This window comes from Ziziphus jujuba, chromosome 5 (assembly GCF_031755915.1).
Source record: "Ziziphus jujuba cultivar Dongzao chromosome 5, ASM3175591v1".
Classification (NCBI taxonomy): Eukaryota; Viridiplantae; Streptophyta; class Magnoliopsida; order Rosales; family Rhamnaceae; genus Ziziphus; species Ziziphus jujuba.
Window position 1 is genome coordinate 32,505,250 of NC_083383.1, and position 24,391 is coordinate 32,529,640.

The following is a 24,391-nucleotide window of genomic DNA, read 5'->3' on the forward strand; positions in this document are numbered from 1 at the left end:
TAGAGTTTCATAGTTGAAGGAGCATGGATAACTATGATTGTTGATTTTTGTATAAAAAATTATAATATTGACAAAATAATAAAATAACAATAACAACAACAACATTAATAACCATTTAGCAATCAAATAGTTATAGGAATGTCAATATTATTCTTTTACTTATTTTTAAATTTCTAGCTTATTATTCTAGCCTACGAATCTAATTCAATTATCTCTGCAATTTCTCCTAATCATTTTTTTTCTTTTCTATTTAAAAAAAATAAAATGTGTACCATAACAATTTTATTATTTCAGAAAGTGCATAAGGTTAATAGGAATATTCTTTAGCACTTTGAGTACCCAAACCCACTCATACAACGAATACTCTATTATCAATTTGATACATTCAATCCAAACCGGGGCTCTACAAATATTGTGACCATAATTATTTTCTGAAAAACCCACTCTCTCTTTTATCATAAATTCTTTGTATTTTTATTTTTTTTTGCTATGCCCCCAGGCATCCTTTACCCCCCAATAGACTTGAACCCGGTCACTAGCCTAGCCTTGGATGGTGGTGCTCTTACCAATGGAGCTATAATATTTTACCATGTGTATCCTTGATGCAATGTCACACTAAAAAAACAAAGTAGACCATGTTTAGTATATTTTCTAAAAAATTGTTTTCTGTTGCTTGTAGTAATATTTGGATAGTTTTATGGAAGTACTTCAGACTTATAAAAGAGCTTTTAATTAAAATAAAGGACTGGAAGCCCTTTTATTTGTTACCATCTCTCAAAAAATCCCTCTACCAATTCCATATAAAACAAAAAAATAGTTTTATTTTTTTATTTTTACTTTTTTACTAATTTAAATAAACAAGCAGATGAAAGCCTATGGCTTTAAAGCTATTAGGTAAAAGTAACCAATCTAGTAATGCAAATCCATTATTAATAAATTGGAAAGAAAAAAATGGATCGGTTACTGGAATCATTTAGCCAAAATAAATATAAATCTCTAACAGATTTTAATGGGGTTCTATCATCCACCGGGCAATACCTAAACGTCAAATTAAGATAAAATTAGTAAGCCTTAACCATGCTGAAAACCATAAGCTTATGTGGTTTAGTTTAAGTTTTACAGTTATGCTGGAGGCCAAAGCTTTGCGGTTTGAGTTTGAGTTTTATATTTATGGTGGAGGCCAGAAACGAGAAGAAGCTGCAGATGATTAATCTGATCTATACACAGTTGCACATGTAGTGTATTGGGTATGTATACCAAATTGGAACAAAATTAAATTGGATTCCATGTAAAATTCCTCCATTTAATACCTTAAAAACACATTTGGTCATGTCCTTTGACTGTCTTTTTTGATATATAGACACTAAAGTTTCTTGCACCAATTATACCTCATATAAAATGATTTTTTTTTTTTGGAATAAAATCATATATAATGATATTGATAAATTATTGTTGTCAATATTTTTTCAAAATAGAGGCTAGATTTAAAATTAAAATCTGCTGGGGGGAGGAAAATATTAATTAATTACAAATTATTTTTTTAATGATATCAAGATCTTAATTATAAAGATTATGATTAATCTATATTCCTAAAGCTTTTTATATAATATGTATTGGTGGATTGACTACTAGGATATCTATGCAATAATATAAGAAAAATACCTGCCTTTACACCAGTGTGGAGCAAATATTGTGCTAATTGGATGATTAATATAGAAAGGAGGAACAGAATTGTCGCAATCCCACTAACTGATCTCAAATTTTAAAGTTAATTTCTCTATAAATATGAGCAAATAGCTACACAAAGGCATTCATTGGATTCGTGTATGCGTGCAGGAATATTACACATATTATTTGTAACATTTCAATATTTCCATAGAATATATTAACATTATAATTTTAATTAAAGAAGAATATTCGTCGTCATTGTCATCATCACCATCATCATCATGTCTAGTGGTATTAGTTTGGTTAGATTATGCATGTTTTGTTTGATGATGATCCATGGAGTTTCGAGTGCAACAAACTATGGAGAAGCTCTTAGAAAGTCATTGTTATATTATGAAGCTCAAAGATCTGGAAAGCTTCCTCCCAACCACAGAGTGCAATGGCGTGGTGATTCTGGCCTTCGTGATGGAACTGGTTCTGGAGTAAGCAATTATGTCACTTTTATATTAATTCGATATATATATATATATATATAGGAATATTAACTTTCTCTTAATTAATTAATTGATTATTATTTTTCTTAATTCCACAAGTTGTATTAATTCTTTCAAGTATGTACTTTAGGATGCGAAAAGTTTACAAACAATGTTATTTGGAAAATGGGTTGTTTTAATTTATTTTATTTTATTTTATTTTTTTGTTGGTTAAAAAGATTAAAAGAAAAATATACATATAAGATACAAAAAGTGAAATATTATTGATGAATATCAACTGTTGTTTGATATATATACACACACACACACACACATATATATATATATATATATATAACGTATGCAGGTAGATCTAGTTGGAGGATACTATGACGCAGGGGACAATGTGAAGTTTGGATTCCCAATGGCATTCACAATAACAATGCTGTCATGGAGCGCAGTGGAGTTTGGAAGGCAACTTGAAGCAAAGAAAGAGCTTGCAAATGCATTGGATGCTATAAAATGGGGAACAGATTATTTGATAAAAGCTCATCCACAGCCTAATATTTTGTACGGACAAGTTGGAGATGGAGATTCGGACCATGCTTGTTGGCAGAGACCGGAGGATATGACCACTCCTCGTCCGGCCTACAAGATTGACGAGGCACATCCTGGATCGGATCTTGCTGCTGAAACTGCTGCTGCTCTTGCTGCTGCTTCCGTTGCTTTCTCTTCCTCCAATGCTAAATATTCTTCACAGCTTCTCACCCATTCCAAACAGGTTCATTACTTTCTTTCTGTATTTTTTATTTTTCTTTTCAGTACTATATATATATATATATATATTGCTTTCTGATTTTGATCATCAATATGTAATGTGTATTTTCTATAATTTAGTCCTACTTCTATACAAAATGTACTAATCAAGTTTTCTAATCTTCATGAATCATGATCATCTCTGCATGCATGCTACAAAATATGTTTTGGACTTTTTCAAAAGATAGCTATTAATAATTTTTGCTATTTTTAATGGGGATTAATTATATTCCTAATATTCTGCCTTTCCCCTTTAAAGTAGAATTAAAATGCTATCACAAAGAAGGTAACTTATTCATTGTTAATTCGCATTCATAAATAAATAAATAAATATATATATATATCTATATATATATATATATATATATAGTGTGTGTGTGTGTGTGTGTGTGTGTGTGTTAGCTTTTGGCTTTATTCAGTAACCTTTTTTTCTCTTTTTGTAATTGCAGCTCTTTGATTTTGCTCGAAACCACGTTGGTCTATATCAAAACAGCATTAACGTAGCTGGGGCATTCTATGCCAGCAGTGGATATGAGGTATATTAGTATCAATATAATGTATATATAGTTTCCAATATTCCAAAGAAATGATAAGAACATAAGTTCCATTTTTGAGTACAAAATTTTTCTCTTGTCCGGAAAACTCTTTGACAAAATTTGTCCATAATCCTCCCTAATACCGGTAATAGCTAGGGTTGTGAAAGGCACCCTACTACTCGTAAGAGGAAGAATCTTGTCCAAGATTCCATGATAAGAGAAAGACTCAAATTTTGTCCAAGATTTTCCTGTTGAGAGAAGGACCATATGAGTACATCTATACATTTACAAAGCAAATTGATTTGAGAATTATTTCTTGTTATTTGTAAGGACGAATTACGTTGGGCTGCTGCATGGCTTCACCGGGCAACCAACGACAAGAAATACCTAGATTACCTGGGAGGATCGGGCAATACCGGCGGTGCAAGAACGGTTTTCTCGTGGGATGATAAGTTCGTTGGGGTACAGGTTTTGGCTGCAAAGCTGGTATTGGAAGGCAAAGTTGAAGCATCAGGCAGTTGGAGTGGATACAAGAGCCAGGCTGAACAATTCATATGCAACTGCATTCAAAAAGGGAACGGCAATTTCAAGAAGACTCCTGGTGGTTTGCTTTGGTTCCTGCCTTGGAATAATCTTCAGTATACTGCAACTGCTACATTCATTGTTACTGTCTATTCCACTTACTTGGATTCCAAGAAATCTTCAATTGCTTGCTCTGGTGGGATGGTTAAGTCCTCTGATCTTATTGCCTTTGTCCAAACACAGGTAATAATATTAAAATTGTTAATTAATTTGTTTGCGAGATCAATCTATTTTGTTACTAGTGTTTAATTTGGTGACCCATTTGGACAGGTGGACTATATATTGGGTGCAAATCCACAAAAGTTGAGCTATATGATTGGATTTGGGTCAAATTATCCTAAACAACCTCATCACAGAGGAGCATCCATTGTTTCATTTAAAGAGGATCCAACACCAGTTTCATGCAAAGGAGGGTTTGACTTGTGGTTCAACAAAAACTCGCCCAATCCAAATGTATTGGAAGGGGGACTTGTGGGTGGACCGGATGAAAATGATGGATACTCCGATTCAAGATCTAACTTCCAATTGGCTGAACCTACCACAGCTACTCCTGCTCCACTTCTTGGCGTTCTGGCTCGCCTTGCGTGATGATGACTCACTATATATATATAGAGAATTTTGTTATAATGGGCATCCACAGGCCAATTGATTATAGTAATTTATGAGGTTCTGAATTACATGTAGTCAAGCATCATTTTCATTATAAGGTAGGCGTTATGCTCATCATAGCAAAATTTTTTATGTATACCCAAGATTGTGAAGAATTTCATCTGCTTTGGATCACATTCTTATTGTACTCAATTTACTCCACATTCAATATGAAGCTTTTGAGTACTTTTCATCTGCTTACTTCTATGAAGCTTTTTGTTAAAGAAAAATATACATGAAACGAAAGTTTATATTTTATTAGTTTTAATTTTTAGAATAAATGATAATTCAAATTGGTATTAGAACAAAAAGTTCAAGAGGTATTAGGTTCAAAACTCAACAACTTCAAAAAGTCCTAGGTTCAAAACTCAACAACTCCATTTAAAAAATTAAAAACACATGTAAAGACTCATAAAAAAACCCAAAAATGGTAGGTCTACATAAAGAGGAGTGTTAGAGTATTAGAGAAAATATAATACTATAAAGAAAGCCCAAAAAAAGTGGATCCAAAAGAGATAGGCCTATATATAGGAAAGTGTTAGAGTAAAATATAAATAAAATTGGTAATTCAACTTTCTTCTACATGGTTTATTATTCAACCAAAAAAAAAAAAATGATTTGATAATCAAAATAATTTTTAAATGTGTAAGACTACGACGTACGTGATAACCAATTACATTCACCACTGGCCAGCAGGCAAAGTTTTTCATTGTTTCTAAATTACCAATCATTTCTGAAGTAATAAATGAATTAAAGCTATTAGTTAACTGATATATGAATTCAATTGGAAAAGCTTTCACTTAATAGGGTAATATTACTGTAATGACATGGTATAATAATTGATATAAATGAGAAATTAGTAAATGCACCATTTCCCAAGAGTGCGACCTTCACCTTAGCTGTAATACCAGCTATATATGCAAACTCTTTTTTTTTTTTCTAAAAAGAGATCCTACTTCAATTGTAAAAGGAACTTTACACAGTGCGATAAATTTTATATTATTATAATACCCCTATTAAATTGTTGTCCATCTTTTCAATATGTTTCTCTTCTACTAGATCAAACCACCACCATGTCCGGAGTCAAAGAAACACCGACAATCTCCAGCAGGTTGTCGGCGATTCTGGCAATGTTGAATTTTTTAGTTAAAAGTTTGACTTGTGTTATTGTTGATTTTTTTAAATTAGATTTAGTTTCATATTTAAGATGGATTAATTTTTTGAGTTGGGGTCTATTATTACCATTGGTGATATTGAAAATTTAGAGATAATATGGATGATATTATAGCCTATTTTGGATGATACTTAGGTATATTATCATAAAAGACATTAGAGTGTTGATTTTGGTGTTATATTGAGAGAGGGCAGAGTCTATTATACAATAACTGATGAAGAAGAAGAGATGTCAAACACACGTGAGATGTCAAACACACGTCATCCACTGCTATCATGATCCATCAATATTGACACTGCTGTCATGAAGAACCAGTTTTGGCTCATGTACAAATCAAGGAAACAATCACTCCAAGTCAAGGGATTCCCATATGTCAAGTATCCCGTTGATAGAGAAGGCCTTTAAAAGACATTGGTTGACGTGACCTCTTTTGAATTTTAAATTCCAAACAATATAGGAAGGTGTTAATCAGCTTCCTTTTTTCGTTCTTAGCTTCCTTTTTCTTCCTAGACTGTACTCCTATATATTTGATTCTCTTTGTAAAGAATATACGATTCGCTTCGATAACATGTTAATTTGACACTTATCTTGGCTCTGCAAATATAATAATAATAAATACTTAGTATTTAAAATGCGTAAAAGCATCTCGACTCTCAAGTCTCTAATGCATACAAGATAACAATTTTATCTATACAAGTTATAATATTTAATTCCCTAAAAAACATTAGGTGGAATCCTTTTACGGATTATATATTTCATATATAGACACTTATTACATTTCCTGCACAAAACCTCATATGTATAGAATAATATTTGATCATTTATTGTCAATATTTTGTCAAAGCAGAGGCTAAATTTAAAAATAAAATCTGCTGGGGGATGGAAATAATATTAATTAATTACAAACAAATTTGTTATTCAAGTGCTTAATAAAGAATAAGATCGATAGATCTAATATAACAAATTCTACATAATACATATTACTGGCTTGACTAATGGGATTCTATGCAATAATATAATAAATTGGTCGATTAATATAGAAAGAAGTTACAAATCATTGACGTCGCAATCCTTCAAATTGATCTCCAATTTAAAGTTTAATTCCTTTATAAATATGAACTGCTACCTCTAAAGCCATCCATTCGATGAGTATATGCATGCGGGAACAGTATACTCATATTATTTGCAGTATTTTGTTATTTCCATAAAACATATTATTATTATTATTATTATTATTATTATTATTACTATTTTAATTTAAGAAGAGTATTCATCATCATGTCTAGTAATATTAGTTTGGTTGCATTATGCATGTTTTGTTTAATTATGATACATGGAGTTTCGAGCGCAATAAACTATGGAGAAGCTCTTACAAAGTCATTGTTATTTTATGAAGCTCAAAGATCAGGAAAGCTTCCTTCCAATCAGAGAGTTCAGTGGCGTGGTGATTCTGGCCTTCGTGATGGAACTGGTTCTAGAGTATGCAATTTCACTTATATATCTATCTATCTATATATATATAGATATACAATCAAACTCCTATTAAGTTGATTTGAAAATCTTATCATATTAATTTTTTTAACAGTTAATTTTTTTAAAAATAAAATAAAAATTTCATTTATGATTATGTGTGTCTTAGAGGATTTATTTTATTCAAATAAAGTTTTTATATATTATTAAATTTTTATTTGATCAATTATTAAATTTTAAATTTTAATTTTTAATATGATCCAAAAGTTAATAATAATGGTAGATTTCATATTAAAATCACCGGTCGATATAATGTGTAATGTGTGACTGATTTATATATTTATATATATATATATATATATATATATTAAAGTAATCTTTTTATTATTAAAATTAATTTTCTTTATACTACAAGTTGTATTTCTTTTAAGTACTTTTTGGATGCAAAATCTTTACATACAATGTTATTCGGTATTTGGGTTGTATTTTTGGTTATAGGAATTAAAAGAAAAACATAAATTATTATACAAGTGAAATACTGATCAATATTGTAATTGTTTCCATATCTATATATATATATATATATATATTATGCAGATAGATCTAGCGGGAGGATACTATGATGCAGGGGACAATGTGAAGTTTGGATTCCCAATGGCATTCACAATAACAATGCTGTCATGGAGTGCGGTAGAATTTGGAAGCCAACTTGAAGCAAAGAAAGAGCTTTCAAATGCATTGGATGCCATAAAATGGGGAACAGATTACTTGATAAAGGCTCATCCTGAGCCAAATATGTTTTATGGACAAGTTGGAGATGGAGAATCAGACCATGCTTGTTGGCAAAGACCAGAGGACATGACCACAGATCGTTCCGCTTACAAGATCGATGAGGAACATCCTGGATCAGATCTTGCTGCTGAAACTGCTGCTGCTCTTGCTGCTGCATCCATTGCTTTCTCTTCCTCCAATCCTGAATATTCTTCACAGCTTCTCACCCATTCCAAACAGGTTAATTTCTATATATATATATATATATATTTTTTTTTTTTTTCAATACTATACAATATATATATATATATATATTGCTTTCTCATTTTGATCATCAATATGTAATGTAATGTATAGTTTCTATAATTGAGTCCTACATATATGAAAAATGTACTGATCAAGTTTTCTAATCTTCATGATCATCTCTGCATGCATGCTACAAAATATGTTTTTGACTTTTTTTCAAAATCTATTAATAATTTTTTGCTATTTTAGTTGGGTTCAATGATATTCCAAATATTCTGTTTTTCCCCTTTAAAGTGGAATCAAAAGCAATCATAAAGAGGCTAAATTAATTCATTATTAATTGGTTTACACGTGTGTGTGTGTGTGTGTGTGTGTGTGTGTGTTAGCTTTTTACTTTGTTCAATAATATTTTTTCTCTTGTAATTGCAGCTCTTTGATTTTGCTCGAAACCACCTTGGTCTATATCAAAACAGCATCAACGGAGCTGGAGCATTCTATGCCAGCAGTGGATATGAGGTATATATATATATATATATATTAGCAAAATTTTTAATCAGTAAAGGAGAACATGGTTTTAATCAAACCAAATTATAAGAACATGTCATATATATATATATATACATATATGTATATATATTAGCAAAATTTTTCTCTTGCTCAGAAAAGCCTGGACAAAATTTGTCCATAATTCTCCTTATTACTGGTAATAGGGTTATGAAAGGCACCCTATTAGCCAGTAAAGGAGAATCCTCAATAAATTTTATCTAGTATATATTCCACTGATGAGAAAAGGACCATATAAGTAAGTACATACATTTACATAGTGAATTGATCATTTAAGAATTATTTCTGGTGGCTTGCAAGGACGAATTACTTTGGGCTGCCGCATGGCTTCATCGGGCGACCGACGACAAGACATACTTAGATTACGTGGGAGGATCAGGCAATAGCGGTGGTGCAAGAACCGTGTTTGCATGGGATGACAAATTTGTTGGGGTACAGGTGTTGGCTGCAAAGCTGGTATTGGAAGGTAAAGTAGAAGAATCAGGTAGTTGGAGTGGATACAAGAGCCAAGCTGAGCAATTCATATGCAACTGCATTCAAAAAGGGAACGGCAATTTCAAGAAGACTCCTGGTGGTTTGCTTTGGTTCCTGCCTTGGAATAATCTTCAGTACACTACAACTGCTTCTTTCATTGCAAGTGTTTATTCCACTTACTTGGATGCCAAGAAAGCTTCAATTGCTTGCCCGGGTGGGGCTGTTCAGCCCTCTGATCTTATCGCCTTTGTCCAAACACAGGTAATAATTAAATTAAACTTTTTAATCAATTTGGTTATTTGATCAATCTATTTTGTTACTAGTGTTTCATTTGGTGACCCATTTGAAGTAGGTGGACTATATATTGGGTGCAAATCCAAAAGAATTAAGCTATATGGTGGGATTCGGATCAAATTACCCACAACAACCACATCATAGAGGAGCATCCATTGTTTCAATTAAAGAGGATCCAACTCCAGTTTCATGCAAAGGAGGGTATGACTTGTGGTTCAACAAAAACTCGCCCAATCCAAATGTATTGGAAGGGGCAATTGTGGGTGGTCCGGATGAGAATGATGAATACTCCGATTCAAGATCTAATTTCCAACTGGCTGAACCTACTACTACTACTCCTGCTCCACTTGTTGGCGTTCTGGCTCATCTTGCTTGATGATAACTTATAATATATATATATATATATATATATAGAGTTTCACTATTTTGGGCATTCACACCCATCTAATTACAGTAACTCATTAAGTTTTAAATTACATCTGTAATTAGGCACCATTCCCATTATAATGTAAGTGTTGTGCTCTTTATAGTAAAATTTTATATATGAAACTTTTGATTACTTTCCATCTACTTGCTTCTATGATGCTCTTCTACGTGGTTTATTATTTAAAAAAAAAACAAAAAAAAAATAAAGGAAAAATCAAAGTAATATTTTTAAAGGATTGAGAATAGGTTAGAAATTGGACAAAATTTGATAAAATGAAAATAATTTTTAAATATGTGGGACTATGACGCACGCAGGTCATGGTGACACCAACGTGCGGCAACTGCCCTACCAAATTTGCTTCCATGTTTAAATTATTATAATTGGAAACAACAAAGGCTAAAATAGTAACTTTGGTACAAAAACTTTCAATTTTACTCTCAGTTATTCGTTTTCGTCTCTCATTATTATTATTATTTTTCTATCGAGTTTCACTCAATCAATGTTAGAAACTAATTTGATTTGATAAAGAAATATTATTTTTGTTACTTCCCTTATTTATTTATTCATTGCAATTTACAAAACATTTCTACAATTTTTCATATATATTTTTCAAATATATAAATATAAGATGTAAAGTTAATGTTATTGACATGCTCTTCTAAATCATCCATCTATGAAAAATGATTATAGATTTAAAATTTTGGTTTGCCTCATTGTTACAACTAAGACCAAATTCAAATGAATTATGTTTCAACTAAGTTAATATTTCCATTATTTACTATTAATTCAATTAGGAAGCTCGAGTTATTGCTTATATAAGAAACTAATTATTGACATGAACGATAATACCAAGATATAAATAATATAAGTGTTCGAAAACTATAAATATATCAATGGCTGAATAATTGTTTTGTTATACATACTGAAAATGAGTATTAGATACCACTGAAAATAAAACGATCATCAAGTGAATTTAAAGATTTAATGAAAACAAACTATGAAGACCTAAATGTAAGTACATTCATTTTTACTTTTGTATGATAAAATATATCCATTTTTAAAACTTATTTTAATGTTTTTTTTTAAATAATATATGTTGTTGGAGGCGAAATATTAATATTATCATAATTTTCTTTCAAAAATAAAATATATATTTAATAAAAAAATTAATAAATTTGCCCTCTCAAATGAAAAATTCTGGCTCTGCATCTGGGGACAAAGATTTTCTTTGTTACCAAATTACAAATCATTTTTGAATTTAGAAATGAAATAATGTTATTAATTAACTAAATATATGAATTCAATTGGAAAAGCTTTCACTTCATAGGATAATATTATTTTGCTATAATAGCTGATATAAATGAGAGATTAGTAAATGCACCGTTTCCAAGAGTGCTCTCTCCACTTTAGGTGTGATAGGAACTATACAACATTTTTTAAAAAATTTGCAACCGATGGCAAAGAGAAAATCTTCAGTGCAACAGTGGTACCAGCGTACCACTCCAATATAGGCATATGCTACAAAAAAGTTATCAGCTGGACTATATTTCACTAAATGTTTTCAACAAAAAAAATTAATAGAGTGACATTAGATTTTTTTTTTTTAATTTTTGAACTGTTTCAAATGAGATTGGATTCTGAAAAGATTTATTTTTTTTAAATAAAATTTTAATATATTAGTAAATCCATATTCGATTATTTTTAAAATTTTAAAATTTAATTTTTAATATGATCTAATGATGATAAAAAATGAATTTCAATTTAATGGAAAATCCAAATTATAGGACAGAAATTAAGTAGCATCACCCCAAATTAGAAGTCTAGCCATTTAAACTGCCTAAATCCGTACATCCCATGTCTCTGAGCAATGCATATATATAAAAGGTAGGTACTTTGCAAAATTTCTGCACATGCTTAATTAATTTGGAAATCCATATGGAATGATGATTTTCTCAATATATATCTTCTTCGCTTAGAATGAATACCGGCTTTGGAATATCAAGTCTGCCTTGGACGGAAAATACTGATTGCCAATTTTATGTGGAGTTAGAAAATTAAGAAATTCCAAAGCAGATTATTTTCATTGGCTTTACAACCACGGGCTTTGATATGCAGTATTCATAAAATCAGTCTAGTTATATAGAAAGAACGTATTAAATGATAGCTGTCCATATTTTAAGCTTAACTTCTCTATAAATATGAATTACTACAGAGAGATGATAGCCTTGTATTAACATTCAGCAGGATTGTTATATATATTTCTTTTAAACTATTAAGAAGCAGTAATCATGATCAACTGTAGCATTAGTTTATCTAGTGTGGTTAGACTGTGTTTCATAATTTTATTGATCCATGAAGTTGCTTCAGTAGACTATGAAGCAGCTCTTACAAAGTGACTGTTATGTTATGAAGATATGCTCCACCATTCAAAAAGGCGAAAACAATTTTAAGTAAACTCCAGGGGGTTTGATATGGTTTCTTCCTTGGAGTAATATTCAGTACCCTTCAACTGCCACGTTCATTGCAACTGTTTATTCCCAGTACTTGACTCAAAATGAGACCTCATTCGTTTGCTTCGATGGTAGTAATGTTCAGCCTGCTGATCTCGTTGCCTTTGCCCAATCCCAACTAAATTAATAGTATCTCCTTCATCTTCTTTTTGTTGCATTTTTTCTTGCTGATAAATTAATCTAATACGTTCCCTTAATTAGAGAAATTTTAGCTTTTGCATTAATTATATTGGTTAGGTGGACTATATATTGAGAGAAAATCCACAGAAGTTGAGCTATATGGTGAGATTTGGTTCAAATTATCCCCAAAAACATCATTATATAGAGGATCATCCATTGTATCAATAAAGAAGGATCCAACTCCTGTCTCATGCCAAGGAGGCTATGATGTGTGGTTCCACAGCAACTCACCCAGTCCAAATGTTATTGATGGGGCTATTGTGGGAGATCCCGATGAGAATGATGTGACCAAGATTCAAGATCTAATTTCCAACTCGGTCAACCTACCACTACTACTCTTGCACCGCTCGTCGGAGTTCTTGCTCGCCTGTAATCGATACCAACTTCCAAGTACCTCATCATCAATTAGTTAAAAACCTACCTTGCTAAGGTTTGAATAAGAAATTTATTACAATGTAATAGTTTTGATTACCTAAAGGTCCTCCATGGTATGCTCCCCAGCTACTTTCTTTCTCTGACTAGTGAAGCTTCTCTCCTTCAACTGATCGAGTGAGGTTCACCTTTAATCATTTGTACCACTATGAAAATAAAATCTCATTTTTAATATGATACGCGCCTTTCTTATATTCCATGACATTACTATAAAAAGTTTACCAAAAACAATATATATATATATATATATACATACAAGTAGTTCAATTTTTGACTTAAATAACAAAAATAAAGATTTTGAAGCCACGGTGGTCCAATTCTTAATATTAAAACAAGTTCAGAGAGCTTACAAGATTCGAAAATGGTGAAAATTCAGGGTAGCTCAAGGCTGAAGACGAGCTGTCCTTTCATGCAAACTGAAATGGTTAAACGACACAGTTTCGACTAACAGCGCTGTCCACATGTTTGACCACGTCTGGAGGGTCTGACAGTCAGATCAATGACCAAAAACCATGAAAACTGTTTGTTTTTTTATTTTTTATTATTATTATTATTTATATATATATATATATATATATTTAAGAAAAAATAACTAAAAGAGCAGAATTTCCCAAGTACCACATTGCCGCACAATGGCAACAAGGAGATTCAGCGTGACCTTTTTTTTTTTTTTTTTTTTTAATTATTAAATTCAAAAAGCGAAAGCGAATACGGTTGACCATACCCAAGAAATCCCCAAGAAATTGTCATGGCACCATTATGACGATTGCGGATGTCTTTGGCTCTATTATAACAACTAACAAATTGTCATGGCTCAGTGCAATAGAAGCTTGCCATGAGAAAATCTTAAATAAAAAACAGCCATTTATTCATAATTATAGACCAGACCAGAGCATCCTACCAAACAATGGGACCATGTATGATATAGAATCTAGGCGAAAATCAACGAGCACACAATATGAAAATGATTACTGGAAGGAGGCCTATAACATTTTATAGAGATCATAAACCAATTCTTGTTTATGGATCTGACTTAAAAACCGATCTCTCAACAGCAGTCAAAGGGTTGACAAACAACGAAGACCTATATGATGAGTTCGGTTCAAGCTTAAAGGATTCTTCCAATCAATCCCAATTTGTGCAAAGTTCGAAAACCACCAGCTAAGAAGTAAGGTCACTCGTTAAAGCTTGTGCTTTTGCTATTGACGTATCTTGTATCCGTTTAAGGTAGCTAATGGCAGTAACGGAAGCTCAGATGGGAACACCACCAACATGATTGATCAGTCAATGCCCAAGGTGGAGTAAGGTTCAAAGCCACCCTGACAATCAGAAATATTCAAGACGAAACGTCTCTCAGCGCTATTTTCATCAAAATAAATGTCAAAACTACATAAAGATTTACGTTAGCTCTCCAAATTAAGACGAATTAGATTAAAATTCCTCCAGTGAAAGCAGCAAAGATAAAAATAATAGATTGGAAAACTAAACAAGTGTAGGAAAATGCAATATACTAAATTAAAACCAAGTGGAAAACATAGACATCAATTACATATTTTACATGGACCAATACCAAAGGCACAGAACACTCAAAATAAACCCGTTCATGTCTTTGATATACTAGAGCTATACTTCTGTTCTTGACAGTCTAAATCCCAGACGCAAAGGGAAACAAAAAAGACAAAGCCTTATCTTGGAGTAGAAATCAAGCTGCCACGTGAAAATAAACAGTTACCCTAAAATCATAGACATCGAAGGAAGAATCTGAAGCTGAGAAGGACAGGATTAGGCAAATGTCGCTTCTTGCAGATGAAAAAAAAAAAAAACTCCGATACTACCAACTCCCGGACAGATCTTCAGTATTCCAAACTCCACTGGCACTTTCTCCGAAAACCTCTCCATATCGAGCTTCATCCTTCTCCTCCTTCACCCTCTTTTCCATCTCGTACCACCAAAAGTAACCACTAGCTCTTGATACAAATGGGACCTCAAACACTCACAATCAACAGAGTTGAGAGGGCAAGTTCGAAGTTCCACTTGCACCAACGACTAGGTGTTGCTCTTGCTGGTATGAAATGGAAAAGATGGTGAAAAAGAGGAGGAAGATGAAGCTAAATATGGAGAGGTTTTTGGAAAAAGTGCTGAGAGAGGGGGGATGTGACCGTGTGTGAAAAAGGGAAGTAGGGTAGTCTACCAATGGTGAAAGGCTCTCCCAGGGTAGTTGGGTCCTCCTGCAAACCTGAGACCCCCAGTTTATAGCGTCTGTTTTCTGCACATTTTTTATATTTACTCATTTGCCCTTCATCATACATGATTTGACCAAATTCCTTTTTTTTTTTTTGGGGGGGGGGGGGGGGGGGGGGGTTGTGTGAAAGGACCAATGCCCTACTTTTGTAGAATACATATGTGTTCCTTATTTTAAAATTTTAAAATATTAAATTATTCTTTTTGAAAATACTTCTTTACTTTTAGAGTTATAAAATTTTCAAAAAAGAGAGCCCAAACCATAGCATCAACAGTATCCAACAATAAACAACTAAAAACTAACTAAAACATCCACCAAAAAATAAGAAATTAACTAAAACAAAAGGCATAATTTCCAAAGAAAATTTATCAAAAAGTAGAAATCCTCTTGAGAATAACGGAAAGTTTTACATGAAATTCGCACTATTATGATGACTAACAAATTGTCTTTGACTCTATTTAGACAACTAACAGATTGTCATGGCACAAGGTAATATAAGCTAGCCATGAGAAAATCTTAAATTAAGAAGTCATTTTTTCATGATGATAGACCAGAACTGAGCATCCTACCGATCAATGGACTATGCATGAAGTATGATACAGAATCTCAGCGATAATCAATAAGTGCACAGCACATAATATAAAAATGATTACTAAAAGGAGGCATACAACATTTTATAGAGATCAAAAACCAAGTATTGTCTATGGATCCGACTCCAAAACTAATTTCTCAACAGTAATCAACCAGTTGAGAAACAATGAAGACCTATATGAGTTCATTTCAAGCTTAACTGATTGTTCCAATCAATCCAAATTTGTACAAAGTTTGAAAACCACCAACTAAAAGGTAAGGTCACTCTAAAAAGTTAGTGCTTTTGCTATTGAGATATCTTGTATCTGTAAAAGGTAGCTAATGGCAGTAATGGAAGCTGGGATGGGAACACCACCAACATAAATTGATCAGTCAATGCCCAAGGTGGAGTAAGTTTCAAAGCCACCCTGACAATCAGAAATATTCAAGACGAAACATCTCTCAGTGCTACTTTTCATCAAAGTAAATGTCAAAACTACGTAAAGATTGTGTTAACTCTCCAAACTAAGACGAATTAGATTAAAATACCTCCAGTGAAAGGAGCAAAAATAAAAATAGGAGATTTCAGAGAAGGAAGTGATGGACAGGAAAGAAAATTTCATGTCTGAAAATTAGTCAGAGTAAAATTCTACGTCTGGTCAGGTGTTCACTTCAATTATCCAATTGTTTCCTTGTTATGATTTATATAATCAATTTCAAGCAACCTCATTCTTCTAGCTGAATGTACCACTAAAAATTTAAAAGGCAACCGCATGAACTCATACTTCATGTAGAAAATTAATTTAAAAAAAAAGTTATTTTCGAATAGAATGAACTAATTTCATCAACATCTTATCAGATCAAATTTACTGGAATATGCTACTCACAGAACAATCATCATGAACACGCCATATGGTCTCGCCAAGGAGGTTCGCCACTGACAAAACAGTTAGCTGGGGAAAATAGTTCTGCTCTGACACTGGAATGGTATTTGTTATGATCACCTCTTGAAACAGACCGTTTGACAACCTCTCTATTGCAGGAGGACTGCACAAAGTGAAAATAATGAATCACCTAAAAAAAATAATTAAATATCAAATTAAAGCATGCATATAATATTAATGAGTAAAAGCTGATGGTTGTTAGCTCCACTTGAGCCTCCTAACAAAATTTTGTTGATATACTTCAAAAAAAGAAAAGCGAAGACATGTTCTAGATAGGATTTACATACCTGAAAACAGCATGTGTAGTGCAAGCATAGACTTCCCTGGCTCCCTCTTGATGTAATAAAGCTGCACCTTTGGCAATAGTCCCTATAACACATGGGCAAAATAATATTACTAAATGTATGAATAAGCAAGAGAATAAGCACGAGCCACAGTACCAGAGAAAGGCAGGGAAATTTGTTTTTGACAACATGAGTAATCAAGCCAGTGCTATACAACAAGAAAATATATCCTTCATACTTGCTTGTAGCTCAGATAGTTTATAGAATAGACTTAGGGGAACCATATTTTTGTTCATAACAGTTTAACAATACAATCACATGACTAATTGTTATACCTGCTGTGTCAATCATGTCATCCACCATTACTGCTACTTTTCCCTTCACGTCACCTATCAAATTCATCACCTGCAAGATGGAATTTCTTTAGATTTTTATGATGTGCTATATATGTCAAACTAAGTTATCTAACAAGACAATTACAAAAACTTCATATATTTCTAAATGGTTATGTTAATAACTACCTTTAGCTTATAACTTCCCAAACCAGGTTTTTAATTTCTTGTGCAATGTATGGATCTAACATGTACCTTATATTCTTCAAATTTTCTCAGTGTAACAAATAGAGTGACAATCAAATTTCACTACTTTTTTCAGTGTAGATAATTACAGTAATATGCAACCTCATTTAAACAGATCCTACCTCTGCAACATTATGCCCATGACGCCTTTTATCCACAATGGCTAGAGGGGCATCAGATAATTTTTTGGCAAAAGCACGTGCTCTCGCAACACCTCCAACATCAGGTGAGACCACAACCAAATCATCAGAACATATAGTCTTGCTGGCCAGGTAGTCGAGTATCACAGGCTGGTATGCATAAAGAACCGCAAATCAAATCAGTGCACCGATCCATAAGAGAAATGTCATCAATATCAAACTTTTCTTGTATCCAAATTTCAGACATAAGCACACAGTGACACAATTACAGCAAAAAATCTGAAATTTGGATTGTAGCTGCATGAGTTAATGGTAAGTTACCAAATTCTTTTATTAGCGCTCTCGGTAAAGACCAAACTCTTTATCAATTTTTCTTTATTTGGGATTGCTGTGTTAGAGACAACACATCCTTGGTTGATAAAACACTCATTTCTAATGAAAACCTAAAGCTTACAGATTTTTTACCTGACCATATACATGGTCCACAGGAATATCAAAATAGCCCATGGACTGCCCTGAATGAAGATCGCAAGCAAGAACACGATTTGCACCTGCTTCTGTAATCAAATTAGCAACAAGTTTGGCTGCAATGGATTCACGCCCTTGAGTCTGGAGATAATAATCATAACAAAATTGAACTCAGCATACAAGCAAGGACCAGATATCAGCTCTACTCACTCGGTTAAGGTGAAATTTCTATAAAATGGATATGCAGGTTCAGATAATTGCTACTGCTATATAATTGCAGGCTTCCACACATAATGAATTATGCATTTACAATTTCCTAATTAGTCACCATAACGGTGTGTGTGCAGATCCGAGATCTTACAAACTATATCAGCCTTCCACTCATAATGCTTAAAGCATTTACCATTTCTTACTTGTTCGCCAAAATTATACATATGCATATCGCAGATCTCACTAAATATCTCAGGCTTCCATTTAAAATGATTTATGCTTTTATAACTAATTACTTGCTTGGGAAAATAATATTTTTACTAAAGATACATTGTATTTAACTATAAAATGAAAATAAACCTGATGAATGTAATAAACTACTCATGAAGATTAGGAACTTAAGTAAATAATGAATAGAAAAAATTTCGTTTCTTGTTATGATAAAGCTGCAATTCTATGAAGGACATGCTTGTTAAACACAGTTACCTTTCTATCAGCCCTGGCATAACCAAAATATGGAATAACTGCAGTAATATTTTTGGCTGATGCCCTCCGACAAGCATCAATCATTATGAGAAGCTCCATAAGATTCTCATTTGCAGGAGGGCACGTAGGTTGTACAAGGTATACATCGCAACCTCTGACACTCTCTTGCAACTGGACATATATCTCACCATCTGCAAATCGTTTTATTTTGATCTTCCCAAGTTCTAAACCCATGTAGCAAGCAATTTCCTGTAGTATACACAATCATACACCAAAAAGTATGAACATAGAAAGTCCATGTACGTATACAACTAGTAAAAGCTCTAATCAATCTCAAGAAAAAGGAAATAATTTAAGTGAAAAAACACTTCAGCCTACTTATATAAATTCTCATTCCATTTTGCATAATGTTTCCAGTAAGTTCAAGCTTTTGATGGTCCCCATAACTGTCTTTCCAACTAACTAGTAGCCAGAAGCAAACCAGAGCTCTACATTTCAACAAAAGTCTCTTCTATCATGCTGTAAACACCATGCAAGGCAATCTGATATCCAAGAAATTTTTCATAAGATTCATTAAATCCAAAATCAAATTGTCATCTGGATCATTTTACCATAGACAATCAGTTTGACATAAAATTTGAACCAAAAAAATGAGTTTGATGTAGAATTTGAAAATAGTTATGGAGATAAGAAAAAGGAAATGCGAATCCCACTGCCTTTTATGCGGTTTAGTAAAGCAAAAGCTAACGATCCCCAACTTTCCCACATCACCTCATCATTTAAATATTTTCAATATAGCATCGTAGTCAAAATCACAATGAAATGATAACGCTGCATAGAATTTGATATGTGTGCATCGACTATTAAGATCCTAATTAAAGTTCCTTTATGTTATTTTATTATTTTGATAAATAAATCAAAGGTTTCAACAAAGACGTAAATATACACAGTATTGATTAGTTTTTTTTTTTTTTTTTTTTTTTGGGGTCCAAATACGAATGATTTAAATTGAAGAAAAAAATATCGCATATAAAGAGGATACAGCAAGAGAAAGATTCTAGTTTTATGTATTATATGAAAAAGAAAATAATTCGAAAAACATTGAATAAGAAGGAGGAGCAATATCATTAGAAGTGACCTGAGAAAGTGCAGGATTAGCAGTGCCAGAGAAGATCCGGAGCCTGGTATCGTTCTTGCTAATCACATTCTCCAATTGCACTCTCGACGACAAAACACTCGGCAGCGCCGCTTCTCCATTGAGAAGCGTCGGCTTTCCGTTCATGAATTTCAGAGGTTCCATAACATTACACCTCTAAAAACAAATAAAAATAACAAATAACAAATATCACGTAACATGAAAGAAATCGAATCTTGATTTTGATATTCCAAAACAGGAAAATAGGGAAGATTTAAATAATCATATTACAGTAATCAAAACAGCAATCACAGTTAGCAATTCGGAAGAAAAACAGAGAGAAAGAGTAGGAAAAGTTTAAGGAGGCAAGCTTACCACGCCAGTTCTAATTCGAGCAGGAGATGAAACGGGAGAGCGAGAGTGAAACGCTGAGAAAAGAGAAGAAGAAGAACAAGAAGAAGAAGAAGAAGAGGAAGGAATGAATGAGAAGTGAAGCAGAGACGCCATTGATGGAGGAGAGCAGAGAAATTAGGGCTTGGAGAAATTTAAAGGAGAAGTAGAGAAATCTTCATGTCATGCTTAGAGAGATTTTGAAAAGTGAGCGAGCGGTTGAAGTGGACGTGGTGGTGGTGGTGGTGGTGGTGGCGGGATGGGGATTTTATATATATATATATAGCATAGAGGCTGATGGAGAGGTTAGTTACCAAAGTTTCTCAGCCAAACCCAACCGGCTACCTAGCTACTACTGAATGCTACTGCTGCCACTGCCTGGTTAGAAATTAGAAATAAACTAATTTACACATTTGAATGATTTCTAATTTCTATTTATCATCTATCCGCATCCGGCGGTGGCGGGCGAAGTGAATTAGATTATGATCACGTGCCATACGCGTGACATAATTGTCCGTGTTTCCTTTGGTTTTTAGATTTGTATTTTGTCTTTTATCATCAATTTCAACTCGTAAACATATGTATTCCTCCATATGACTTTAATAACTACAACTAATAAAAATACATACGAAGTCTTCTTAAGTCGTTTTGTTTTCTTTTTCTTTTTTCTCTTTCTCTTTTTTCGGCCTTTGAAAAGTGAAAAAGAAATTTTAGAAAAGAGAAAACATAAATATAAAGTCCAACAATAAATAAGTCCAAAAATGACCAACTTTCACAAAAAGCCGCTTAACATATGTGTCCACATATATAAATGCTTATTCATCAATGACATACAAAATAGTTCTACAAAGCATCCAAATGCTTGTTCAATCCTCCCTACAGTTTACCATATGGAAAATGGAAAGGCTTCCCCGTGCACGGTTTATCAAATGCATAAGATAGCAAAATACCACATTAATTACAGAAAATGGAAAACATCTACCTAGCTCTCAAATCATTTCACTAGTTACATTATAAATCTATTTTTTCCGCGACTCAAGGTCAAGTATGTTCACAGTTGATGAAGACAATTAAATGTTATGATAAGGCCGCAATGGAAATTCAGGGTGCATCATGAGGAAACTCCATATGGTATAACTGCTGCAGCCACGATCCTACCTTCCTCATTCAGTATGTTGTAAGTTGACACAGCATTTCTCTGCAACCAAGAAAACACAAAAATACTATAAATCTCTACCGCTACAAATCACTTTTAACTGCTTGATCCATATATATATATATATATATATATACATATATACTGAAAAAAAGGGTACCTAAATAAATTTCACATTTTAAAACTAAAAGCATTTTGAAAGGATAATCGAAATATATAAATAAAAACCAAGTGGTGCTTGAATATGAACAAGAACATACGAATAATTAAATCAATGAGCAAATTTGTTTTTTTTTTTTTTTTTTTTTAAGTTTTTTCAGCTCTTAAGACTTATACCTTAGGAATTGGACTAGTAACTATTAGCCAACCATAAGCCCACAAAGTTTTAGGTTTGAAAGAGAAAGGGGTAATCGAGAAAAGACAATCCAAGAGTTTAATACAGATTTGGTGCCATTGTAGTGTGGCTTGGAGTTCTAACACTAGGGATTACAACAAACTCTTATACTTGCAGTGTTGCAACTTTTTAAGCCCTATAAATTATAAGAATATTTCCATCCATAAACCAACTACTGTAGAACCTTCATAAACCAACACAGAAACACCATATGGTCATCCACGGATTCCACATTTTCCAGTCCACCACCCATACCCACAGCCTTACCAAATTCTCTTCCCACAACCACAATTCACAATTTCTTGCAAATTTCAACAACAAAGCAAGAGCATTATACCAATTTTGTTAGCCATTTCCTCCAAACCTAGCCCACCACATAAGCAAGTCTTTTCAGTCTATTTTCCACATATTCACTATATAATTGTCATCAATAAAGGTCTCAAAAATGAGATGGTACTATCGTCACTAAAGATTTTACAATTTGACAAGTCTGTGCAGAACCACTAAGTAAGTCGACAATCAGAAATTCAGGATGGTAACAGAACAATATATTGCAATACCACAGATTCCTCTTTTGAAGTAATTACGGTCAATAATTTTCCAGTAATTAGTAAAGCTACAATAAACATACTGAGTCAAGAGCTTCTAATTTCATTCCAGTGGACCGAACAAAGCTTCGTAGTTCAGGATTTACTGGTTCAATGTGCCTCCCACAGCCAAGAATCAAAATCTCTGAAATAAATATCAAAATAAGAATTTCAACACCAAAAGGAGAAGCAGAAATAGGCGATAATTATAACCAGAATGGTTATGGATGTAAATCTATGGACAAACATATGCTCGTTAAAATACTTGAAAACATTAACTAGCAACAAGTATCATAATGAGTCATAAGTCATTGTTTATGCAAACTAGACCAGCATATAAGAAAGGCTAATTTCTTTCACTTTATGTTCACATTACCATTGTTCCTACTTCCTATAATATAATTAGACCAGAAAACCAAACATCCCCTATGATATAAATCTCCAAAAAGATTATTTCAATAATATTTTTTTTATCTGCATCTCCACTTATTTCCCCTAAAATCACCACCACCTATTTTCGTCGATATTTTGCTGATTTACATTCTCACTAAAATGTCATTTGGAAAAACAAAATACAGACAAAAGAAACTGATCAGAGACCAACTTAAAGGGATTATAACTTCAACAATCTTTTACCTGGTATAGGTCGCACAATTTGGAACATGGATAAACTGCATCATTGCAAGAAAATTTATGAAATGTCAGATTGAGCTGCCAAAAAATTTGCATGGGATTATTGCTCTCTAGTTGCTTATGAATTATTTGCAATGAGTTTAGAAAAGACGATAGGCGAGAACTAGTAGTATCATAATTCCAATTGGCTAAAGCCAATTTGCAATATTTGATTAAGAAAAGAAATCAAAGACCCAAATAAATATAGATTTGAAAATGACCTATCAGGAGTGATATCAGAGAATTTCTTAGGAGCCCAAGACATGAGCAAATTCCCAACACAGAGCAAGCTTCCTTCGTAGTCCACTCCATTCACTGTGAACCCCGTTTCCGTATACCTAGAAGAATACAAAGCAAGCATTCACAGTTTATTATTTGCGGAAAATAAAAAAATATAAATAAAAATGGAAAATTTCAAGTGGTGAAGAGGAAGCAAACGACACCCTTGGAAGCGAAGCTGGTCTTCGGGAACGTTGTCGATGAGATTGATCTGGTCGTAGAGGGAAAAGGCGCGCCTGAGGGAGGGAAGCCTTTTTTGGAAAGTGGGTTTCGGAGGCTCCTTCCGAAGGCTCCGAATTAGTTTCGGCAGCGTCGCCACTGCTCTTTCTCTCATCGCCATCTCTCTCTCTCTCTCTCTCTCTCTTCCTTGACCCAATATATTAGCCCGTATACTTTCCTTTTTCTTTTTCTTCGTTTAACCTTTTGCTTATTTGGTTTTGTTTAGAAAAATGCCCATATGAACAAATTAATATATATACACGGAAAATATATTATATATATACTTTTCGTGACCATTTTTATTCAGTGGTTTACAAATTATTTAATTAAAAACTTTTAAAAAATAAATAAATGAAAAAACCCTTAATACAT

General features: G+C 32.9%; 4 protein-coding genes across 14 annotated transcripts; 2 read left to right on the top strand and 2 right to left on the bottom strand.

Moving 5' to 3' along the window:
- Positions 1 to 1,835: 1,835 nt before the first annotated feature.
- Positions 1,836 to 4,902, top strand: LOC107428859 (endoglucanase 13). Its single transcript, XM_016039454.4, has 5 exons — positions 1,836 to 2,150; positions 2,509 to 2,922; positions 3,407 to 3,493; positions 3,824 to 4,258; positions 4,346 to 4,902. The coding sequence occupies exons 1-5, from the start codon at positions 1,950 to 1,952 to the stop codon at positions 4,661 to 4,663; spliced, it is 1,455 nt and encodes a 484-aa protein (XP_015894940.4). The 5' UTR covers positions 1,836 to 1,949; the 3' UTR covers positions 4,664 to 4,902.
- Positions 4,903 to 7,175: 2,273 nt separating this feature from the next.
- Positions 7,176 to 10,092, top strand: LOC125422978 (endoglucanase 13). Its single transcript, XM_048475701.2, has 5 exons — positions 7,176 to 7,376; positions 7,965 to 8,378; positions 8,814 to 8,900; positions 9,249 to 9,683; positions 9,775 to 10,092. Exons 1-5 carry the CDS (start codon positions 7,176 to 7,178, stop codon positions 10,090 to 10,092), a joined length of 1,455 nt encoding a protein of 484 aa, XP_048331658.1.
- A 2,823-nt stretch (positions 10,093 to 12,915) lies between these two features.
- On the bottom strand, positions 12,916 to 21,116 carry LOC107429559 (ribose-phosphate pyrophosphokinase 1). Of its 11 annotated transcripts, none has more exons than XR_007241435.2 (11): positions 20,698 to 21,115; positions 20,326 to 20,499; positions 19,188 to 19,436; positions 18,489 to 18,632; positions 18,006 to 18,173; positions 17,641 to 17,710; positions 17,309 to 17,390; positions 16,965 to 17,124; positions 13,616 to 13,749; positions 13,306 to 13,374; positions 12,916 to 13,200 (listed from the first exon to the last, which is right to left on the bottom strand). XR_007241435.2 is itself a non-coding variant. In XM_048475427.2 (10 exons), exons 1-9 carry the CDS (start codon positions 20,827 to 20,829, stop codon positions 13,648 to 13,650), a joined length of 1,281 nt encoding a protein of 426 aa, XP_048331384.1. In that variant the 5' UTR covers positions 20,830 to 21,115; the 3' UTR covers positions 12,916 to 13,374; positions 13,616 to 13,647. The 11 variants fall into 11 exon arrangements, 6 of the variants coding, with proteins under 6 accessions (XP_048331384.1, XP_048331382.1, XP_015895760.2 ...); XR_007241434.2 differs by having other exon boundaries at positions 12,916 to 13,216; XR_007241431.2 differs by having other exon boundaries at positions 13,306 to 13,411.
- Positions 21,117 to 21,474: 358 nt separating this feature from the next.
- LOC107429027 (uncharacterized) lies at positions 21,475 to 24,237 on the bottom strand. Its single transcript, XM_016039653.4, has 5 exons — positions 23,965 to 24,237; positions 23,743 to 23,859; positions 23,486 to 23,520; positions 22,894 to 22,994; positions 21,475 to 21,910 (listed from the first exon to the last, which is right to left on the bottom strand). The coding sequence occupies exons 1-5, from the start codon at positions 24,138 to 24,140 to the stop codon at positions 21,824 to 21,826; spliced, it is 516 nt and encodes a 171-aa protein (XP_015895139.2). The 5' UTR covers positions 24,141 to 24,237; the 3' UTR covers positions 21,475 to 21,823.
- Positions 24,238 to 24,391: the final 154 nt, after the last annotated feature.